The following is a 22,647-nucleotide window of genomic DNA, read 5'->3' as shown; positions in this document are numbered from 1 at the left end:
TGGATGAATACTTTGCTTATACATACACAGTTTCTGGCTGTTGTTGAAGCTCTTTAATCATCAAAGAGCTGCATATTTTTTTTAGTATTCACACCTGGATCAAATGACGGCTCTTAATCCAGAAACGCAGAACAGTAGTTGTGTTTCCATGACGACCGTAAGCAAAATTTTGTTGATTTTCCGATAATGTTAAAAAAAAAAAAAACAACATTTTTGCTGTTGCGGTGTTTCCATTAAACAACAAATGTAACTAAAATCACGTGAATAAGTTTGATCATGTGATGAGTTATTAAAAAAAACGTGCCTTGTCATGATCCTTCTACCACTTCCTGTCGTCTCCTCCGTCCTTCCCGCCAGTAGTAACTCTGGTTGCTGATCACATGACGCGTGTGACGTGGGAAAAACGTGTTTTTGTTGCACGTTTTGCAAAATAAACCAATTCTTAAAATAAAACACCTTCAAAAATGCTGAATGTAATCAAGATCAGTTTTAAAGAACATATAAAATAAACTGACTAAAGTTTAATTCAGCAAATTTTGACAGAAAAGTCAGTTTTTTAAATTGATTATTTCTGCGTGCCCTCATAGTTAATCTTAGTTCTCCTTTTGTTTTAAATGAAACAAGTTGTCAACTTCAGTGAATTACATCCATCTTTAATAAAACAAAATAAGCACAATCAGTAATGCTCCTGTTGCACAAGTCAATTCACTGAAACTTAAAAAAAATATATGTTCAATATGTGCTTCACAAAAGCAAAGGCCACTGTCAGTGAAAAAGAGACACATTAATATTTAAGATTTAATCACACTCATATATGATAACATTAATCAAGTTAGTTAATTTGCATAAGAAACAGCATATATTGTGAAGAATGAAACAAAGCAACAGGAATGCAACATAATGCATCAAATCTGAACTGCTAATGCTGATAATTAAGCGTTGCCTGTTATGCATAATATGAGCATCTCAGTTTCAGCACTGAGAGCTGCACAGGATGAGATCTCTCCTTTCTTTGCTGCCACTGGATGCCATTTGTTCTCATGCGGTTTGTCAATCAGTGGCTTGTGTTTCTCAGTGTTTGTGGTCCTAAAAGCATTTCAAGCACTTCCATTACAAATGCAAACAGTAACTCAGATGCTCATGTTCTTAAGTGCACAGCAAATATACTTGTTTTATGAGAGATTTCAGGCATTTGTAAAGGATTTTTATTAAAGCTACATACAGTGTCATCCACACTTCTTGGCAAATATGTGTGAATAACATTAAAGTAAAATCGGCTTTGCCACACTTCACTCTAAAAGTCTCACGTCTGGATTCTGTGTCTGGTGGACGGTTCCTGTGTTGATCACATGTTCTTAGATCATTATCTTTCTGAAAGAATCATTGAAAGCTAAATTTCAGTTTTCTGACTGAAGCCAGCAGGTTAGACTGTAAGATGTCCTGGGATTTCAAAGTGATGATGCTTTTGTTCCTCCTCACATATACTGGTTTTTTTCTTGACACTTCTCTGCTCTAACCCATTAGCATACGGTCCAGTTTCTAGTACAGACATTTTAGCACTTGAAATAAGACGAAACTAACTAACAAATAGTTTTTCAACAATGTATTGGAGCTTGTTTTAAGTAAATAATTACTAGTTAAGTGAAATAATCAGCAAGTGTAACAAGACGGTAGGACTGAAACAATTAATTGGATAAATTATGAGTAGTTGATGATTAAAATAATTGTCAACTAATTTAGTAATTATTAACTAATTAATCACGTAATTAATCATTAACTGGAGCATACAGATTCAACATGGGCCATTTTGCTGAAAGAATAACTCAGTCAGAGCAGTAATAAAGCTAAAACTTTGCAAAAATATATACATTTTAGATAATAATAATATAATAAAACTGTATTAGTTCTACTTACAACTCCTCGGGTGGGATAGTTTTAGCTATTTATTTAAAATAAATCTATTTATTGGATTTATTATGTATTTTAAAGTGTAATATTGTATAAAACGTATTAAATGAAAATCAGAATGGGCTAGTTTTTTAGTCTGATTAATTGATTAATTAATCTATCATTATGATCACGTGACTCGCGTGACTTGGGAAAAATGTGTTTTCATTGCAATTTTTGCGAAATAAACCAATTCTCAGACAAAAACACCTTCAAAAAATGCTGAAAGAAAATCTAATCTATCGAAGTCAAGATTATCGATTATAATTGATTGCTAAAATAATTGTTAACCGCAGTTGTACAAGACAGTGGAACAAGACATTTCCCCATTTTAAATGTGGAGAAAATGTTTCCTTCCACTGGCAGGTAATTTCACTTATAACTAATACTTTTTTTATCAACATCAAGTAACTATTGACTTAAATCAGGCTCCTATGTCTTGCTGAAAAGTTACTTTTGCGTTAGTTTCGTCTTGTTTCAAGTGTTCTAAGATATTTTCTCAATAAACTGGACCAGAAATACTTTTTTGGTGTTTCTGTAGTGCATTGATTTTGTTTTTCCCACCACAGGAACATCGGAGCTGGCAGATGCCGCCTCAGGCCTCTCTGTCCCTCGGTGTCTGCTAGTCGTCCTCGCCTATTGGATTCAGTCTCCCGTTCTTACTTTCCTGCACGTCCCCGTGCCTGAAGGCGAATCCTGCAGCCTCCGCTCCCCGCTCTCCGTGCGCCAGAGGGAGGCTCACCGTGGAGGAGTGGAGGCTTTCCCCGGTGTCGTCCTTCTCCGTGTTCCCACCTGAGCAGAAACTGCAGTAGCGGGGTGTGACGTAGAGGTAGACCAGGATCAAAACCATACTGACCACACACGCTCCCAGTGTGGTGTATGCTGTTTTCAGATCTTCCAACCCGCCCCTCTTGGTGGAGTTGAACACCACCACAGTAATGTGGAGTGTGTCGCTGAGGGATTTGTTGGTGGCGTAGCAGGTGTAAACCCCGGAGTCTTCCACCTTCAGCGGCCCGATGTTGAGGAAGTTACCGTTCAAGACGGCGGTGCTGTTCGCTGATATGTTTCCAGGCAGCACCCATCTCTTCGCCATGTACTTCTGTCTGGTGTCGCAGTCGAGAACCAATTTCTCCTCCAAGTAGCCTTCTTTCTTCAGGATCTTGACTTCACTGCAGTTCAGCTTCAGGATTTTTTCACTCTGTTTACCTGTCATGTTACATGTGTGGCTGTCTGCAAAGTCAGACACAGAGCTTAGCTTCCGGAGGTGCCAGTAGGCCACCAGGTCATGCAGCTCGCAGCTGCAGGTCAGAGTGTTGTTGTGGAAGTAGACGCCGTTCTTGAGCCAGGCGCGCATGGCCCGAAGCTCCTTCACCGGAAGAACTTTAATCCTGTTAGAGGAAACATCCAGCAGCTTGAAAGGAGAGTACTCCTTGCTCCGCTCCTTCAGCACCTCCACAGGGAAGCGTGAGATCTGATTGTGGCTCAAGTAGAGCTTCTGCAGAGCGACCATGGTGTGGAAGGCAAAGCGGTCGATTTGAGATATGCAGTTGTTGAACAGCAGAAGTATCTCCAGTTCTTCCAGCGGCTCAAAGATGATCTCGTCCAGGAGGGTCAGGCGATTGCTGGAGAGGTCCAGGTAGCGTAGCCTTGTCGTGTGCACGAAGGCCTCGGAGGAGAGGAAGGTGAGGTTGTTGTTGTTCAGCAGCAACGTCTGCAGCTGGCTGAGATCAGTCGACGTCCATGTAGCACGGAGTTGAGTGATGGAGTTGAAGCTGAGGTCCAGGACTACAGTGTGCCGAGGAAGATCGAAGGTGGCGTTGGTTAGACTCACATTAGAGCAGCTGATGATGTCACTAGCACACACACAAAGCTTGCGGTGGTCCTGAGGCTTCCTTTTTAGCAGCCTATTAGCTCTAACCACAGGAAGCACTAAAGCTGGAAGCAGAAATAGGATGAAGCATCTTTTTGACATCATGTTGAGATTCTTTCTGCAAGATCCTGATTGCGGCGTCCCAGGGTCCAGATCGGATTCTGGAGGCTGTAAAGACACAAAACAAACAACAATTATTACAAAAGCCACGTTCAGATTGTTGCACTGGGATATAATGTGATGAACCAACACAAACTTGAGGATAATTCTGGAGCAGAAGGAAACTGCTGGAGAATTATGGTCTTCAAATATTTTTTATAATTGACACTCTGATGAAGCTCTTCCCGAATAGCGTCAAATTTGCTCATTAATATGCAGGAGCACACTAACTGACTGGATGTTTTGACAAACAGAGGACAAATTTAGGATGAAAACATCCGAAATGCCGATCAGTTTGGAAGAACGTCCCAGAGCTTCATCTCAACATGATTCAATTCAGAAACACGGTTTGGAAAGAATTAAACTTTGTAGAAAAATCACAATGAGTGGAAAGGAGGCAGTGTTGGTAAAAAGCTAGCACAAAGTTGTTTGGGCCTACTCAGCCACATTCTAGTATGTGTGGGTAAAAATTTAGATTCATTAATACATTGCAATACATTTTTTTTCCAACTTCTTATCGATTCAGAAAAGGTTGTGAATTGATTAGATCTCCTGTCTCAGCAGGACATGAAATAGAAAAACCTCCCCTCATATGATCACAGTCCAAATATCTTGAGTAAATCAATATTTTAGTCAATGTTGGTTCTATAACCTCATGGAGGCTGAATTCAAGTACATGCCACAGGATGTACTTGTTGCAAACATTTTATTTGCTGAAAAGTTTGAAAGCTATCATTTTCAAATAGTTTCCATTGGTCTATCACATGAAATGCTTATACAAAACATTGAAGTTTGTAATGATTGTAAGATGAAAAGCGTAAATAGTTTTTCAATGCATTTTTTTTTTTTGTGAAAGATTTTTTACCAAAACAAAGGAAGAGATGCCACTTCACTATGAGTTATTGTGAAGCAAAGTGGTGCAGTGGTGGAGCGACAACAAAAAAAAAGTTGTGCATAGTATGCAAAAATCAAATCACCAACACACAAATAATGATTAAAATTACAAGTTTATCATCGTGTCAAATGAAAAAATAAGATTATGACATGCAGTTTACTCCGGCTCACTGTCCTTTCAGTTTTCCCTGCAGAGCAATAAACATTTGTCCCGTTGGACGGAGGGTGCCGTGCTCCTTTACCTTCAGCCGGTGTGATCAGGAGTCTGTGCTACAGGACGGGCTCATCCTCTTCCTCTCCAGCAGTGAGCAGCGGGGATCAGCAGTCTCATCCGTCAGTCCGGCACCACGGAGAAGAGCGGGGTTTACCGAGCACACCAGACCTCCTGGGGGAGAAATGCAGCCGGCTGCTATCCGATCCGAGGGGCGTGAACAGCAGGGGAGGGGCCGGGGCTCCTCTCTCCTCCGCTCCTCTCTAATGTCTCAGTCACATCACTTGCAGGGTGAAATGACATTTATCAGACTAGAGTGTTGTAGAAAGGAGCAGGGTAAGAAAAAAATTTTCCACTTGTGCATGAGAAAATCTGCTTAGATGCAGCACCATCAACTGATAGTCACAAGATATCAGAGCATTTTTATGGGTGGCAGTGAGTTTTCATCACATGAACTAAAACGACCACAAAAATCAAGTACAAGCTGTTTCCCTTAGGCAAAACCTTAAATTTATGTCCAGCTCTTTAAAATTAATCACCAAGGATTATTACATCCTTTTGAATTTGTAATTAAATTGTTTGATTTTATCGTTTAAAATCTAAGACTTTTTTTCCCTCCTGCCATAGCTGTGCAGAAGGTCAGGACAAAGACGCTGTGCACAACCTGCAGCAGTCATTAAAATGAGACGTGAGGAGCATGCAGAGCCTGATGAGATTTCAGCTTCAGGAGCATGGACGTCATGTGCTCCATGAGTCTGATTAAATCTGGTCAATGTGGGGTAAGGAAACATGATCAGCCAAAAAAATAAAATAAAATAAATGTTGGAAGCAAAGAAATGATGCAGCAAAATGTGCCAATTAATTTCACAAGAACTAGTGAAGCATCACTCCAGCTCTTGACTGATTTCCTTATTAAAAAAAGTTATAAATGGGATCATCTTTAAGGGACAGCATCAGTGTGTTTTCCAGGCACATGGTGCCATTTTATAGCACAATCAAGTCAATATGTTAATTTCAGTTTATATGAAAAATACTATAGACATCAAATATGACATAAAATCCATTTTAACTTGTAATTAAAATTTTGCTTCTGTTTCTTTAAGAACTCCTACTCTTTATGACATGGCTCCTCTGTTAACCCTTTAGTAATGTTTCTACCAGAGTTGCACTAAGAAGTATCTCGTATAATGAGCTCAGAAGATATGCAGCTCCAACAGGTGTTTGCTAATTGCTGCTGCTAGTCTGAAGGAGCTGAGTGGAGGAGTCGCTGCTCTGTGAGGAGGAAGCTTGGAAGCTGCAGCTCAGAGGAGGAGCTGCGCCTCGAACAGCGGTGCTGGATCCACCCAGGCCTGTTGCGCAGCTGAATGGTTGCCATGGAGACTAAAGGATTTCTCAAAGATGCATGAAAGAATCAAGGCAAGACTACAGGTGTGTTTTTGATGAGGGAATAACATTATAACACGATGTAAAGTTTAAAAAAAGTTGATTTTATGTAAAACTGAAAACGAAGAAAGTGTCTGCTCAGCGATGTGCATGAAAGATTATATAAATGGACTGAAGATAAAAATGTTAGATTAAGTTAACAGAGATCTATTTGTGGAGTTGCTCGCACAGTTGAAAGAGAAGACAAGTAGATAAGTGGTGGAAATGTGAGTTTTGATTTAACCGCTTTATTTCAGTAATGTCATTGTTATCATCAAAAAGAGACGAGCGTGAAATATTCTGAAGTGTTCTGGTTAGATTGGACTTTATAAAGCATTATGAACCAACACATGCAGCTGATATGGGATCCCAAATCATCAGTGACTATGGAAACTTCACACTGGACTTCAAGTGATTTACAAAATGTACTTTTGTGTCAGAAGAGGACTTTAAAGCAACACCATGCTAAGACGTTTCTGACATTATTTCCATCTGTGGTTTAGAAATGTTATCCATCTGGTCCATGCCACGTTTATTTCTGGAGTGTTTGAATTGTTTTTTTTGTTTTTTTGTAATAAAGGAGACCAACGCTAAATCATATCAATAGTAATTAAGTAAGTAGTAATAATAATAAAAGTTAATACATATCTGAACAGTTCAACTGATTCGTGATGCATTATTTATTTATTTTTCAAGAAAAGTATTACATCTTTAAATGTACTTTCTTCTTTTCTTTATTCTTTGAAAATAAGTAAAGTAATGAATTAAAACGAATGAGTTAATAATTGAGGTTTTATACTTGCTTCTAATGGTTACACATTCTTGTAACCAATGTTAGGGTTACAACATTGGTTACAATGAGGGCTTGAATAGAACGCTACATTTTATTTCCCAACCTCTTTTCCTGTTATTTTTTCCAAAGCATCGATAAAATATATCAAAACCGCCATCAGACTGTAGATTTTATAGGCTTACATTTCTGTAATGAAAATTGCTTTTTTATTGTATTAAATTACATTTTTATAGCTGTTCCTATGACAGAATCATGAAAACTTTAAAAAGTAAGTGAGTTTTTTGTTGAATTGCTGAAAGAAACGTACTTATTGAAACATTAGGTTTATTATGCAAGCCTATTTTATTGAATTGAAATAACTATGACTACATGATACATGATGCAGGAGTTTTGAAACTAGTGCTGGATTTAGTTGTCAGTCAATAATATCACAAACTGCTTGTCATAACCTGTAAACAAAGAGAAGAATGAAAGGCAGCCATGTTACCTTTTAAACCAGCAGGATCGTAATTGTTCCCGCAGCTTTTGACTCTTTTGAATGAGAGCGATGTTTTGCCGTAGCGCAGTCACGATCACAATGCGGTATTGTCTCCCGGGAGATGTGATTTTTAGCTCTGCAGCTGTCACAACAGCCTTTTCAAGGGCTGCCGCGGTTTGATCTGCACTGAGAGTTGGAGGATCAGATAGAAAGGTTGATTTTAAGATGTTAGACTGATTTTTGTTTCTGCTGTGAATTATAAATGAGGATCCGCCCGGGGGCCACCAGGTATAATAAGGTAACGTCCAGAGACGCCCGGTGCGCATCGGACCATTAGTGTAATGAGTTCAGCCTTTTTTACTCTGCTGAGCAGATGTCTGCTGGACAATAAATGGAGACGTGAATTAAACACTCTGATAAATTGAAGGCGATCCATATCGATTTTCTTTTGATTATGCATTAAACTGTAACAAGTAAAGCAACTGCAGCATTAGATTATTTATAAATACAACCAAAGGTTCTCCAGACGGGTCAAAATGGATGTCAGTTATTTAAACACGTTTAATTAAGCTTACACTGTAAAAAACAGGGTGGGAAAAAAGAAACTCCTAATTTACGTACCTGTAGTTATACGCTTCTGGATGAATTGTTGCCACATTAGATTTTTTTTATACCATTTATTTCCTTTTAACTCGTCCTCCAGTTTATTTTTAAAATCCATTTGGCTGTGAACACAAGAGTTTGACCTCAGTCACACGAAATAAGCCTACATTTTGCTGTAACTGTTTTTTTTTCTTCTTCTTGAGATTTGGTTTGTTTGGTTTCGTGTAAATACTGATAAATACTGATTTATATGGTAAAATTCTGGCGACCACAGCCGCCGGTATTTTACCGTAAATTAGGATTAACGGTGTAGTTAAAGTAGCACTAATTCCCAATAAATATTATCTCAAGGTGCTTTAGAAATGATAATGTAATTGGACTTCACCTGCACAGAAGATGACTGGGGAAGCAGAGATGCTCCAAGTGCTTAAGTTTTTGTTGCATTCTGTTTAAAAATGTTTGAAGAGTCTGTGACAAATTTACAAAGCTGCTTGAAGGAGTTAGATATAAGTTTGAGTGTCCTTCTAGGTCGGAAAGTAGACAGAAAGATTGTCACTATTCTGTTCCCCATATTTAAATAATTAGGAAATATTTTTTTTCCTGCATTTATAAAAAGAAAACTCGCTAATTGAATTTGTTTTTTTACTGTGTTTGTGTTGTGACTCTGCGAAATAAACTGGGATGACAAAGAAATGTTTACATATTCATGTGTTTAGTGCAGATTTCTGGTGCAAAACTGTTGCAAAAAAATGAAGGTGACCACGCTGCTTTGTGAATTCCCTTCTCTCTGCAACAAAGACTTGTAATTGTTCTCACTTCATCCTTGCTGGCTGATTCATACACCTTTTTGTGGTCAGATTGATGGGGTATTACCTTGAGAGGTTACCAGGGCAACAGAGAGACACAAAAGACAGACAACCACGCTCCGGCATGGAGAATTCATCATGTATGCGTCTTGTTTGTGCACAGATACAGGAAATCTCTAAACAGACGAAAACCTGGATCTTTTTATAGCAGCTGCAACAACATTTAGCCGACTGCCACATCACATTAACCCAAATACTTCTGTCATAAATCCTCTTTTTGACTTAAAAATGTTTGCATAAGACTCCAAATTAGTCTGTCATTTTTTTCAACACTTTGAATGAAAGTTATGAACGTTATATGTTATGACTCAAACATGATTATATGCTTGAGTCATGAGGAAGCAGAGGTCAAATACTTCCTGCATGTACTTCATGAAACTTGAAATATAAGTGGGCATTCCTCTGACATTCTGCACCACACAGCAACAAGGCAATTCAAAGTGCTTTACACGAATTAGAGGAAATGCAAACAAAATGACAAAAGAAAAACAAAAAGTGCTCCACAATTTATTAACTAATAGTAATTTCTCTGGGTAAACTAATAGAAAAGAGAAGTAAAAGTTGGTTCTAGTTCCTGCTCTGGGTTGAATGAAAACTAAATGTTACTAAACTGTATTTTTTTTAAAATTAAATTATAAGAAAACAAATTGAAATTGACCATATTAGGAACAGTAAAGAGGCATTTATTAAACCCAAACAACTATATTTTAATAATATGAATTAATATAAAGTTCTGTTACTTTCTGTATTCATGGTGAACTGAATACACACAGACTTTGAATAAGTGAACTTATTATGAAAATTGAAAAAAAAAGACACCCATTTAGTCTAACAAAAACATAAATCACGTCTTGTTTAGGAGAAACGGCCTATTTAAAGCATACTGGGTGTGTCTTGTCATGTCTGTGTAACATGATGATGATCTATCAGAGGAGTTCACCGAGCCAATTACTGTAAACTCTCATCACATTGATTCCACTGGACAGCTACTGCTGCACATTGTACAATACAGTGGACACACTGCCCCCATCTGGCCAAACCTGTAAGTTCAAGTGTCTGATCCTTGGACTGAACTCCGGCTGCTGCTGTTTCCAGTGTGATTCAGACTGGTGTAACACCAAAAAAACAAAATAAACCAAAACAAAACAAACCAAATCAAACTCATGTTACATCAGATGTAAGGCATTCACACAAAATTAAACTCAATCCATTAATGACACGAGTCCAAAGAAATATTACTTCATATAAAATGTGAGTGATGTGACTCATTCTAAAGAAATAATGTTTTATCTAGTAATAGTTTCCTGCTGAGGTTGATAGTTGTGATTGGTCCTTGCCGCTCTGTCTCTGTTTGACATGTTGGTCTTCAAACATGTAACATCTTTCCAGCAAGACAGTAATATACCAAGTTTTTCACCAATTATTCAACATGTACTCAGTGTTGCTCCGTACTCTCCTAAAGTCATAACTTTATGGCTGATCACAATAACTAAAATGGTTCTGTTATATTTAAAAATACATTAATTAATTTAAATTCAGTGCTAATTCACAAACAGTTCCTATTTATGTCCAATAATTTAAAATTCAGCTTTATGAAGATTCCTTTTAGATCAGTCCAAGTTATTCCAGTACAGTTAAATCCAAATTTGGGGATCAGGGGTATTTTCTACAGGAAAGAAAAGATCACACAATGTAAAGCACAAGCAGCTCCACTGATGCCTTCATTTCTATGGAAAAGAAATACAAAGAGTTAATTACTGTAACATTTATAAGTGGATTTATTCAGGGCAGAGACATGGCTAAACACAGTAGCGCTGGCCCAGCAGTACTTTCGGGGAAGAAAAAAACAGACGACAAGTTATTGGTAACAACATTAATGGCATCATGTGGAAAAGAAATTCACTGAAGCACAGAAGGCATTACTTTCAAATTTAAGAAAAACCAGTGTACAGAGTTAATGGCTCTGATTGATATTAATGAATTCATTAAGTGAAGAAATTCAGCTAAGCAAAGATACACAGAACCTGCAGCACTTTCCTTGTGAAATAAGCACGAATATTAAATACAATCAATTGCTACTTGTGACCTTATTTAGGAAACAGACAAACACAGATCAGGTATTTTCTATGGGAAAGAAAAACAAATAACACAAAGTTTATGGAGGCTTTTGCTCCAGCAATTTCTTTATCCAAGAAAGAGATTCGGCTGAACGCAGAAGCTCTGATCCAGGAGCTGAGCTCAAAAGAAACAGTATTAATAGCTATTAATGGCTTTGTTCAGGAAAGAAACACCACTGAACACAGAAGCACTCAGCTAAGAGTTATTTCTATTGGAACACAAAAAGGCAAATATAGATGAACAAAACTTTAGATATGACAAAAATAGACTCTAATGTACTTTGATTCCATGTTACTAGTTTGTGATGTTTTCAAATAAAACTGAATGACTTATGAAGGCGAAATGGTCAGATTTTCGTTCAAAGACCAACATTCACTAAATAATGGTTCAGAGTGAACCATATTACCCAGACGAATATCATCTGAACTAGAAAGGTTCACCATTTAGACCAGAAGCGACTCCTTCACCTGGTTCAGTTCTCTGTCTTATTTCTAGTTGTTTCCAAGGTACTGAGAAAAAAAGTCCTAACATATTTGACTTTCTCTTAGAGAGAAAGAACCCTTTCTCTCTAAGAGTCTCCAAGGCAACATTCACCACTTTATCTCCTGAACCATCACTCTAACACATTTTTCTTACTTTTAGAAGTCGTCTGATAATGAGACGTGAAAGATTCTTCTCAGGCATTTGTAAATATTTTCTCCTTCGCTGGTGTTGGCGTTCGAGCAGCTTGACTGAGCAGCCTCTCTGTGCTTTTTGCTTTTATGTTATTAAACACAAAGCCGGTTAATGTTTGCCCTAATGTTTAGCACACCCCATACTGTAAGTGCGTTTGAATTGGAGCTGATTGTTTGTGTAGGAGGCGGTAATTATGTTTTGGTAAATGTAATGGCATGACTTAATTTCTGAGTGCTGCTGTTGTTTTGCATGTCCATATCTGTGGGTAGTTATTATTGGCAGTGGAGGCTCTCTGGGGCTTTTGCAGCGTCCTTTTGCTATTTCTGAGTGCGAACGTTGGAGTCTATTTTCAAGGCTGCCATGGAAACCATTGTATTTGTGGTGGCAGTGATTGGTGCTGCCGGCCGAGCAAGACTGTGCTATTTTTGTCGCGAGTCAGCACCTGATACACACACACACTCTCACATTTGCACACACACACGCGCACGCGCACACGCACACGCACACACACACACACACACACACACACACACACACACACACACACGCACACGCACACACGTACACACACACGCACACACACACACACACACACACACGCACACACACATGCCCCCCCCACACACACACACCTGGATACTGATGCTAACTTACAGTTTGACTCACACAATGCACTAAAATCACACTGCATAGCTACAGTGGGTTTTTTCTCTCAGACCTGATGTTTCTGAGGCATTGTGTGTGTTTCTAATTTTTTCTTAGTGTTATGAGACACTTGATGCATCTTCACCATGACAACAGTAGTAAGTGAGCGCTGCCTCTTTAACCTACACATCCCTATGCAGCATGTTTTCTCATATTGTGAAGTTAGTTAAGCCATCTGCAGGATTATGCACAATATGCTTCTTGTCAAGTCACAGTCAAACGTTAACTCTAATAGTGGAACTTTAAGGCACTGAGAAACAATGATTTATACCAGAATTGACGTAAAGCTGCAAAAAAGTCGTTAAATTTTTAAGTCATAAAAATTACATACACTATCGGTCAAAAGTGCTCAATTTTTTTTTTTATTGAGAATTATGCAGTTTTATGTCTCACTGTAAGTACAAGTACAAATAAGCAATTGGTGTTAATAAAATAATTAGCAGCACTGAGGCAAGATAAAAACTTATATTATAAATATAGCAGAAACATTTTTAATGGAGTAAATTAAATATGCAAACAGTTTACGCTTCTGTGTATTTTCCTGAATTTTATGTGGAAATGCAGACGAGGTTGTCCTAATTTTAATTATTTTATTACATTATTCAGACGAATTTAAGAAGGTTTTAGTCGATTTTCGTTATCTAAAATTCTCTGAATTTTAAAGTTGATATTAAATATCTCTATGTCTGAAAATGTTAAGAACACGCAGCGGCTGTCGTAGGGTGTCATAATGTTTTCACAGCTTTGAACATCAAAATCAAAATGGCAGTCAATATGTTACACAATTTTTGAACCAGTAAGAATAATTTTATTGTTTTCTCCCTTAAGATCGTGTTACACAGATTTGTTCAAATATTTTTTGATAAATGTTGTGAAACTGAATAAAATTTTCACATACAGTGATCTCAAGTCATGCTGTCAGATCTCAACTAATCTGTGTTTATGCAAACAGAAGACATTCAGAAGGTGCTCTGCTGGAGGTAGGATACTGACTGCTCAACTCCGCCCCACAGAATCACTTTGTTCCAAATTGTTTCAGACGATAAATAATTCCTTATGCAACTTGAAATCATCATATTCAGTCTATGAAAAATATTAGATAATATTCGCCAAAGGTACAATAAATTAAAATTTGGTTTTTAACACTGAAAAAGGAGCAAGATGCGATTTTCAAGAGATGCAAATGTTTTGTTCATTTCTGTGGGGGACCTTGCAAATGCAAATGAGAAACATCCAGGACTCAGGAGCTTCATGCCCACTCCTTCTGTAGAGTAGCCTTATCCATAATAAGCCAGATTTCATTGTTCTCCACAGACAGGGCGATGAGATTAACCGTATGTGGAAAAAGATCACTGTGGCAACAAGAGTCCCCGTTTGAGGACGGAGGAGACTGAGGTCTGTCCTAATCAACGCTTCTCCGTCTCTGCAAACCTTTAGCCCAAAGAAAGTTTAAACGTGAGATTAGTGCAAACTGTTATTGATAAAGTGGTAAAATAATCTGAAATGAGGAAAATAGGTGCTTGAAACTGTAAAATGCAGTTTTTTATAATTATAATGGAGGCAACTGGGTCTTCCTGTTAAGAGCATCATCACCACTAACTGCGTTCAGTCTAGATTTAGTGAAATTTGGAAGAGAACAAACCGAGCTCCAACACAAAGAAAAAAATAAATTCAATGAATCAATTAAAAACTGATTGTGGTTAATTGGTATTTGTTCTGGTGTTTTTGCCAATGCCGTTGAGCGATTGTGTCTATGTTTGTGTTTTTTTTTCACCTGGCTAGAAGGAAAATTGCCTTATAGGACCAAAAATAAAGTAACATTGACACAATTCCACTGTCAACACCTGCTTGAGACTATTGGTTCATCACAAGCACAACCATCAAACAACGAGGATTATTCTTTGAACTTTAACAAAGTAAAATTAATAAGATGCTAAAATATGCAATACTCAACTCAAGTTGAAATTCAAGCAGTTATGGGAGTCCACTGGTTTATGTTTACTCTGTAAGGAAGACTCAAAATTACAAACTGAATTTTCTGTCATTTAATAGAGCGCTCTATGGAAGAACAATTAATGGGTGATTAATGCGGGAAAAAAGCTTAAATGGCTCTAACAGCAATTCACATTTTGCATTACATTGGAAGAAATCTTGAAAGAATATTAGCTTTTTCTGGTTTTTATTTGTTTTTACTGAATGTCTTACTTTTATTTATGAAATTGTATGAATGTTTGTTTTTTCATCTAAAAAACAAACATTTTTTAAATAAAAAAACGTTTCATGTAAACATTTGTTTGTGCGGTCATCTTTCTTTTTGCAGCGCAACTTTCAGAAAAAGCGGAAATTTGGGAGAAATGACAAAATATTTTGTATGTACTCTATAGTCACTAACATCTAGACATAATCACAATAGAAACAACAACAAACAACTCCCCTCTTTCCACAGACAGACAGTGGATATATTTAGATGTTTTCTGTTACTTTCACGTTTGCTTCATATTTTTGTATGTAAAATCTGCACATATGTTGCAGACACTAGGACCCAGCGGCGGCGGCAGCAGCGTCCCTGGTCCTGCTCCTCGCAGCCTCCTGCTCCATCTCTGCGGTCACTGTGTGTGAGCGGAGGGGGAGCGCAGAGAGAGGGAGAGAGGGAGCTGGTGTCTTCTCTGCCAGCATTTGCATCAGCTGCGTTTCAGAAGAATCCCTGCTGCCACAGCAGCCGTGCAGTCATCCAGGGAGATGCTCAGGGCAGATGAAGGGATGGGGAAAGAGGCTGCTGTACTCCATGGGAAGTGCCTCAGCAGTGTTCACAAGGTACAGTGATTGATTTCCAGTATGAAGCTCAGCAGTGGGAGCAAAATTATTCCCATCCTCAAAGACAGCAGCAGCAGCAGCAGCAGCAGCAGCAGCAGCAGACAGCGGCATCGGGGAAATATTCTGGTTCAGGTACACAGTGCTCTCTTTCCTGCTCTGTTCCCATCACTGTCTCTGATTCTCCACATATTCTTCTGCATGCTTCCTCCCTTTCCCATCTAATCTGCAACAGATGCATCTACATTAACCGTAACGTCACGTTTAAAGATGTTTAAAATCGCGTTGGCCTCCTTTTCCTACATTGTTCTCCAAACAATAACGATTGACATACAAATGAGTGAGCGGGTGAGACCGGACCACATCAGGTACCAGGGCTCAGCTGAACTGGGAGTAGCTTTGTGTGCGATGTGCAGACGATGCTCTGGGAGGACAGTGAATCAGAGCTTATAAGACACATTAAGGCTGGATTTCTCTACCCAGATTTGCTCAACTGGCATCACAAGCAGGACACAGAGACTCCCTGCATCCTCGTCAGATGTAAGATGAACCAGCAGAGCAGCAGTAAAACATGTATGTGTTGACGTCTGTCCAAGCATCATGCGAAACTGAGACTGAATTTAGTTGGTAAGTGGCCGACATCCTATTCTGGTGAGCATGCACCAAGAGAATCATCACCATATTTAGACCTACATGCTGTTCTGGGGCTTCTGCAAATCAGAGGCTGTATTTCATTGTAAGAGGTCGTAAATATGAGGTTTAAGTTACACAACAAGAGCAGGATGTGGTGGAAGGATTGCCTGTTCGGTGGCAGGATTAGATTTGGTGAATTAGCTTGCATTCATGCGTTCAGAGGATGTATGCTTGGAAATCGAGGACATCACCTTCTGCAGTTCAGCCACTCTGGATTCATCAGATTTATTTTCCATAAAGTTTTCTAAAGTGCTTTATTTGTTTTCAACATGTTTGCACCTACACTTTATTGGGCACTTTATTTTAGTCCGTGCTAAAAATGGGCTAAAAGTTTTTCCACATACAAGCTCTGGCAAAAGTATTGAAGTTTGTCAGATTACAAACCCAAATTGTCATATATTTTATTGTATTTGATGTGATTAGACTAACTCAAAAGAAAACATTACTAGGAAATAAATAGAAACCTATGCAAGTTTTTCAAATTCTTAAAGAAATACATGAACAAATGGGACATGCATATGTACTTAGACCCTTTACTCTGATGCCACCAAATAAAACCCAGTGCAAACACGAGCCTTCAAAGATGAAGAGGCTGTGTGTGATTTAATCTAGGTGTAAATCCAGCTTAGACAGCAAACAGGTAAGGGATAAAGTTCTGAAAAAGTTCAAGACTTTGAACATCTCATAAAGAAATAATCAAATTTTTATTGTTAATTAAGTTAAAAAGCAGATATCCTCCCTGTAGAGAAGTAGAAGATATGTGGAAGAGACATATGCCATGATGGTCTAGTCCAAGTCCAGACTTGAATGCTATTGAGGAACTTTGGCAAGACTTAGAAATTGCTGTTCACAGCCCATTTAATTTGACAGATGCTAAGCAATACAAAGAATACTGGCCGATCAGATTTGAGTCTGTATGTGCAAAACCAAAAGAGACAAACCTTAAAAGAGTCAAAAGCTAATTGATTAGCTGGATAAGAAATGCACACCGCACTAAAAAGAAAACCTGAGAATCATGCGTTCTGCTTCCACTTCATAATTATGCTCTAACTTGTGTGGGTATATCTTATAAGCTCTCAGTAAGAAACAATGTGTGGTTGCAGCTGTGGAAAGGTTTGAAGAATGCATTTGCAAAGATGAGAAATATGACAAAACTAACTTATAAGTAACTTTACAGCAAGATGTAGGAGCTTATTTTAACTAAATCATTCTTTAATATTTATAAATATATATATTAGTTCCACTGGTGGATTATTTCATTTATAACAAGACAATTTTCCCATTTTATAAGTGAATTAATCTGCCAGTGGAAATAGTACTTTTTGATCAATATTAAGGAATAATTGACTTAAAACAAGCTCTTATATCTTGCTAAAAAAATTACTTGTAAGTTACTTTTGCCTTCTTTCAAGTGAACTAATATTAGAAAAATACTTAGATTTTGTGTTTTTACAGTTCTGCAAAAGTGGTAAAAAAATATATATTTTATTGATCAGCGATTGAATACAAAAATTACGCATTCAAACTTTGACTCACTCGTTTGCCTTTCTTCTTCTTCTTCTGTTTTCATGTTAGCACGGGATGTGACTGAAGACTCGGTGAACCTTCTGACAATCCCAGCGTCGCCCTCTGGACCTACAAGACAACATTTGACCTACTTTTCAACCCTTGTACTTTCTGACCGCACTGCCTGGCTTTGAAGGATGGGTGATGGGCCTGTGACTGACCCCGCCCGCCTGCCTCGTCCTACCCTTCAATGGAGCCGACGTGGAACTCCTCCCACACGACTCCGCAGCCCGTCTCCAACGTGTCCGCCCTGTCGCTGCCCGAAGGCTGGGCTCTGTCCCAGGCACTAGCCCTGCTAGCGATGCTGCTCATGGATCTGCTGGCTGTGGTGGGCAACGTGGCTGTCATGGCAGTCATCGCCAAGGCCCCGCAGCTCCACAAGTTTGCCTTCGTCTTCCACCTGTGCGTGGTGGACCTCCTGGCAGCCCTGGTGCTGATGCCGCTTGGCATGCTCTCGAACCGGGCCTTCTTTGGCGAGGCGTTGTGCCGGAGCTACGTCTTTCTTAGCGTGTGCCTAGTCAGTGCTGCCATTCTCTCCATCTCCGTCATCAACGTGGAGCGGTACTACTATATCATACACCCCATGCGTTACGAGGTGAAGATGACTGTCGGTCTGGTGGCTTCGGTGCTGGTGGGGATCTGGGTCAAAGCTCTGGCCATGTCTGCTCTGCCGCTGCTCGCCTGGTTCCTGCAAGGCGGAAAAACTCCTCTTCTGGAGAGCGGTGGGGTCGGCGGAGGAGGTGGAGGGGCCATCCCGCCTCCCCCGACCTCTCAGGGTCACAGGCGCTGCTCCCTCCACTGGACTGGAGGAGGCTCAAACCGTTTAGCCTTCATGGTCCTTTTCACTCTGGTGTACTTCCTCTGCCCACTGTTGGTTATCCTCGTCGTCTACTGCAACATGTTCAAAGTGGCTCGGGTGGCCGCCATGCACCACGGGCCTCTTCCTACTTGGATGGACACGCCACGACGGCAGCGGTCAGAGTCGCTCAGCAGCAGGTCCACCATGGTCACCAGCTCTGGGACGGGGACTGGCACCGACAGAGCCACTCCACACCGACCCTTCGGGGGAGGAAAGGCTGCGGCCGTGTTGGCGGCTGTAGGCGGGCAGTTCCTGTGCTGCTGGCTGCCCTACTTCACTTTCCACCTGTACTCAGCTCTGGCTGCCAGTCCACCCACCGCGCTGGCCTCTCTGGAAGAGGTGGTGACCTGGATCGGCTACTTCTGCTTCACCTCCAACCCGTTCTTCTACGGCTGCCTGAACAGACAAATCCGCGAGGAACTCGGCAAGCATCTCCCTTGCTTGTTTCGCAGAGCAGGGGTCGAAATGGAGGACAGACTGCCGAGCCGTGACGGGTCCATAGAGGAGAACTTTCTTCAGTTTCTTCAAGGCACTGCCTGCAACCTGGACCCTCAAAACTCTCGCAGCACTTCCAGCCCGAAGGGGGGAGAGGCCTGCTGCCCTGTTGCTCAGTGCCAACCCACTGAGATAGCACAACCCATTCCGATTGATTTCCGCATCCCTGGGCAGATTGCCGAGGAGACTTCAGAGTTTATTGAGATCGAACAGGCAAAAAACAACCACATATATACAGACAATTAGGTTTTTTGTTTCAAGCAAGCAAAGCTGGAGAGAGTTTCAGGAAATTCCCTCTTTTTTTCACTTCTGTTGAAAGATGTGACTCAGTTTGACCCTTCAGGTTTTCACTACATGTTTCAGCTCATAGTGACAAACTTATGGTGCCTCGTAAAAGTATAAATACCAATTGAGCTTTTTCACATTTTTTACATTGCAACTGAAAGTCTGTGTATTATTTATGCTTCAGCGTGGTTTATGAAGTGGAAAGAAAATGTATATAGATTTACAAGTTTTTACAAACTTAAGAGGATATATAAGTTTTTACAAATACAAATCTGAAAAGAGTCCACATGTATCCCTTTACTATCCTCCTTTACCCTCAATTAAATTGCCTTAAGATGTCACCTAATTCAACCAAAGCAAATATTATCTCCGTGTATAAATGGATCTTTGAATAAATCTAGTTGTTCTTGAGAGACTAGACAACAAACAGCATCATGCAGACCAAGGAACACAGCAGAAAGATCAGGGATAAAATTGTGGAGAAGTTCAACGCAGGTTAGAGAACAACAATCTTTCAGCACCTCATGGTGAACAATTCAATCAGTCGTCCACAAATAGAATATGAGTAGCAAACCTACCAAGATGGCAGCCCACCTGAACCAATGGTTAGCAATTTTTACAAAAAGATTTTGCTTAGAAAATAAAAAGCAACATCACTCTTTTGAAGCGAAATAGCTTGTTTTCATAATACACGCTATAGGAAATTTCTTTATATGTTTAAACAAATTGCAAACTGCAAAACAATTAAAACTGAGAGTTTTACCTTTCAGCAAGATACCTACCCCAAACAATCGCAAAGTTTATGGTAGAAATGCTGTGGCTTAAATTAGAGCATGTTTAGGCATAGTCAAAGTCCAGGCCTATTCTGAATGTGTCTAAAACTGGACAAACAGTGAAAAGATTCATGGTTAAAAAAAAAGCACCAACTTAGAGAAGCTAAAAACTATGTATTATTTTCCTTCCACTTCACAATTATGCTCTACTTTCTGTCGGTCTGTCACATAAAAATACTGTAAAATACAGAGCATTTAGTTGTAATTTGACAATTTGTGAAAAAGTTTCAAAAGGTATCAATATTTCTGCAAGAGATTGTAAAGGATTGTATTTCAAACTGTTTCTTGTGAAAAGGGAAATTCCTATACAAGAAGAACTTTGGCTTTAAACACAAACACTCAGCTCAGAACAATAATAAAGGAAACCTTGAGAATTCACACTGAAAGAACCCTTTAAAAATGTTAAGTCATAAACTGTAACAGTATTCAGAAATCTAGTTACATGAGGGGAACAAAATGGTCCTTTAAATTGCAAATGTTTAGGGAATTCCCCTGTAATTTTAGGGGATCAAATATAAAGTCTATGATACGATTACAACATTTTGAAGTCTACCTGGTCTAAAAAAAAAGTTGGTTTTGGTGAATTTCTATGAAAATTAGAACAAGACAGCAATAAAATAAAGTGTGTAACAGGTAATTTGGCTTTCATCTGTTAATTGAAAATGCCAGTCCCCAAATCCAGCCTGGTGGTTTAATTTTTAATGGAAGTGGTGCAGAAGATACAGCTTCCCTTCTTTAAATAAGACCTTCTTTAATTTTTTTCTAAGAAATCAGGTGAGATTTAAAGCAGCTCCATTTAGATTAAAAAACATCTTCAGGGTTATTGAAACTCTGCCGTTTATTAAGCAGGATATTTGAGTGTGGCTTTTGAAACAGCATTGTGTGAGACGCTGCATTACATCCAAATAGGGTTCTGTTTCTTTTGTTGTTTAATGTAATAAACCGTGTTTATTTTTTGTATATGTTTATGTTGTGCGCGCCACTCAGTGAGTGCAGTTTTTTATATTGTGAATCTCAGCTTTTGACATTAAACTAAAGATAAGCAAGACGATATTTTTTGTTTTCTTAACAAGTAAGCAGAACTTGTTGCCATGCTTTTGCCTGTGGACATTTTTTTAGTAAAACCTTTACTTTGACGACCCGAATCAGGGGCTTTCACAGTACCTCAGTGCAGGAAAAGAGGGTTTTTATGGTTCAGCATCTTCAGTCAGGTATAATTTCTGCACTCTAAGTTAATGTAAGAACCACAGAGCATCTGCTTTTTGAAGGTTCACTAGAAATAAGGGTCTCAACGTTTCTGACCTTGACAATGTATTCAGCTGGTATTTTATAGCAAACTGTTAAGGATGAAATATGTCGACATGACTGTCAGAAATAATCTTTCTTACATGGAAACAGGGTTTACATAGTATTTTCTCAAGGGTTGTTTTAGTGATAATGCCAGTCAAAAATCAGCTTGATGCTTTCTTTTCATCATGACTAAATAATATCCCAAACTGTGAATGATGTGCTATAGGGTTCACTTTTGTTCAGAGATCAATTTTATGCTGTGACAACAACAACAACAACAACAACAACAACAAAAAATAGTAACTTCCACTGTTCTGCAACAATATGAATGTGTTCAGGGGAAAAGGCCAAACCTTGGGTGGAAGAAAGTGTTGTAATAAAGACTTTCTATGTTTGTAAAACATTTTGGATCCACTCTCATAATTTATAGTCCTTTTTCTGCCACAACCGGCTTAATTTCCTTCTGTAAAGCAAAGGAAAAGGTTTCCCATCCTTATAGATTTCTTTGGTTTTTATTTTCGTCACTTTTTATTGATTTAGATAATCAACCGGGGATATAGAAGAGCACTTTTCAAATTATGATTTTATTTATTTAGGGAAAAAGCTGCTCAAACTAACCTGGCCCCTTAAAGTGAATAACTTGTGCAACAACTTGGTAGCAACATCTTCTGTGGGTCATTTATTTTTGCAGAGCTGTTCTAATAGCCTTTGTTTTTGAGCCATTCAACTCAGATAATTGTTCTGCTACATCACCCAAGTACATTTGTCAGATTCTATGTATTTATTTCATATTGACTTAGACTTTAGACACGTCACATTTGACAATTTACATAATATTAAGTAGAAAAAGAGAGAAATGAACAGTAAGAAAGCAAACTTGCAATTTTGACGTTAGCATCAGCTGTGTTGCCAAAGCTAATGCTAACATTGACGCTTTAAGTTTTTAAATCCTTTTGAAGAAACTGACATGGAAACTGTTTTCCTGACAACCACAGGTAAAGTACGCTGTTCATTAATAATACCTGGCTCACACTTAAAAACTTTAGCTAGAGGCAAACCTATCTTTAGCAATAG

General features: G+C 38.9%; 2 protein-coding genes across 6 annotated transcripts in view; one reads left to right on the top strand and one right to left on the bottom strand.

The window, feature by feature from the left end:
• Positions 1–1,715: 1,715 nt before the first annotated feature.
• LOC103465196 (amphoterin-induced protein 1-like) overlaps positions 1,716–22,647 on the bottom strand; it is a 30,093-nt gene continuing 9,161 nt past the window's right edge. Inside the window, exons 1-3 of one of the 4 annotated variants that reach the window (XM_008409821.2) lie at positions 11,998–12,493; positions 5,113–5,364; positions 1,716–3,985 (exon numbers count right to left, since the gene is read on the bottom strand). In XM_008409821.2, coding sequence (XP_008408043.1) covers positions 2,570–3,922 — 1,353 coding nt within the window. In that variant the 5' untranslated portion in view covers positions 3,923–3,985; positions 5,113–5,364; positions 11,998–12,493 and the 3' untranslated portion in view covers positions 1,716–2,569. Of the gene's footprint in view, positions 3,986–5,112; positions 6,513–11,997; positions 12,494–22,647 lie in introns of those variants that run through there. The other 3 variants (XM_008409822.2, XM_008409820.2, XM_017304822.1) reach the window with 3 other exon arrangements.
• On the top strand, positions 15,061–21,976 carry LOC103465195 (probable G-protein coupled receptor 61). Of its 2 annotated transcripts, XM_008409818.2 has the most exons (3): positions 15,061–15,687; positions 16,036–16,179; positions 17,821–21,976. In XM_008409818.2, exon 3 carries the CDS (start codon positions 18,002–18,004, stop codon positions 19,409–19,411), a length of 1,410 nt encoding a protein of 469 aa, XP_008408040.1. In that variant the 5' UTR covers positions 15,061–15,687; positions 16,036–16,179; positions 17,821–18,001; the 3' UTR covers positions 19,412–21,976. The 2 variants fall into 2 exon arrangements, with proteins under 2 accessions (XP_008408040.1, XP_008408041.1); XM_008409819.2 differs by lacking the exon at positions 16,036–16,179.

This window comes from Poecilia reticulata, linkage group LG5, assembly GCF_000633615.1.
Source record: "Poecilia reticulata strain Guanapo linkage group LG5, Guppy_female_1.0+MT, whole genome shotgun sequence".
NCBI classification, from domain to species: Eukaryota; Metazoa; Chordata; class Actinopteri; order Cyprinodontiformes; family Poeciliidae; genus Poecilia; species Poecilia reticulata.
Note: the sequence above shows the minus strand (reverse complement) of the source record. Positions and strands in the feature narration are given on the sequence as shown.

Bases quoted from the DNA above. Each gene is read 5' to 3' on its own strand.
- LOC103465195 (XM_008409819.2), top strand. From the start codon at position 18,002: ATGGAGCCGACGTGGAACTCCTCCCACACGACTCCGCAGCCCGTCTCC.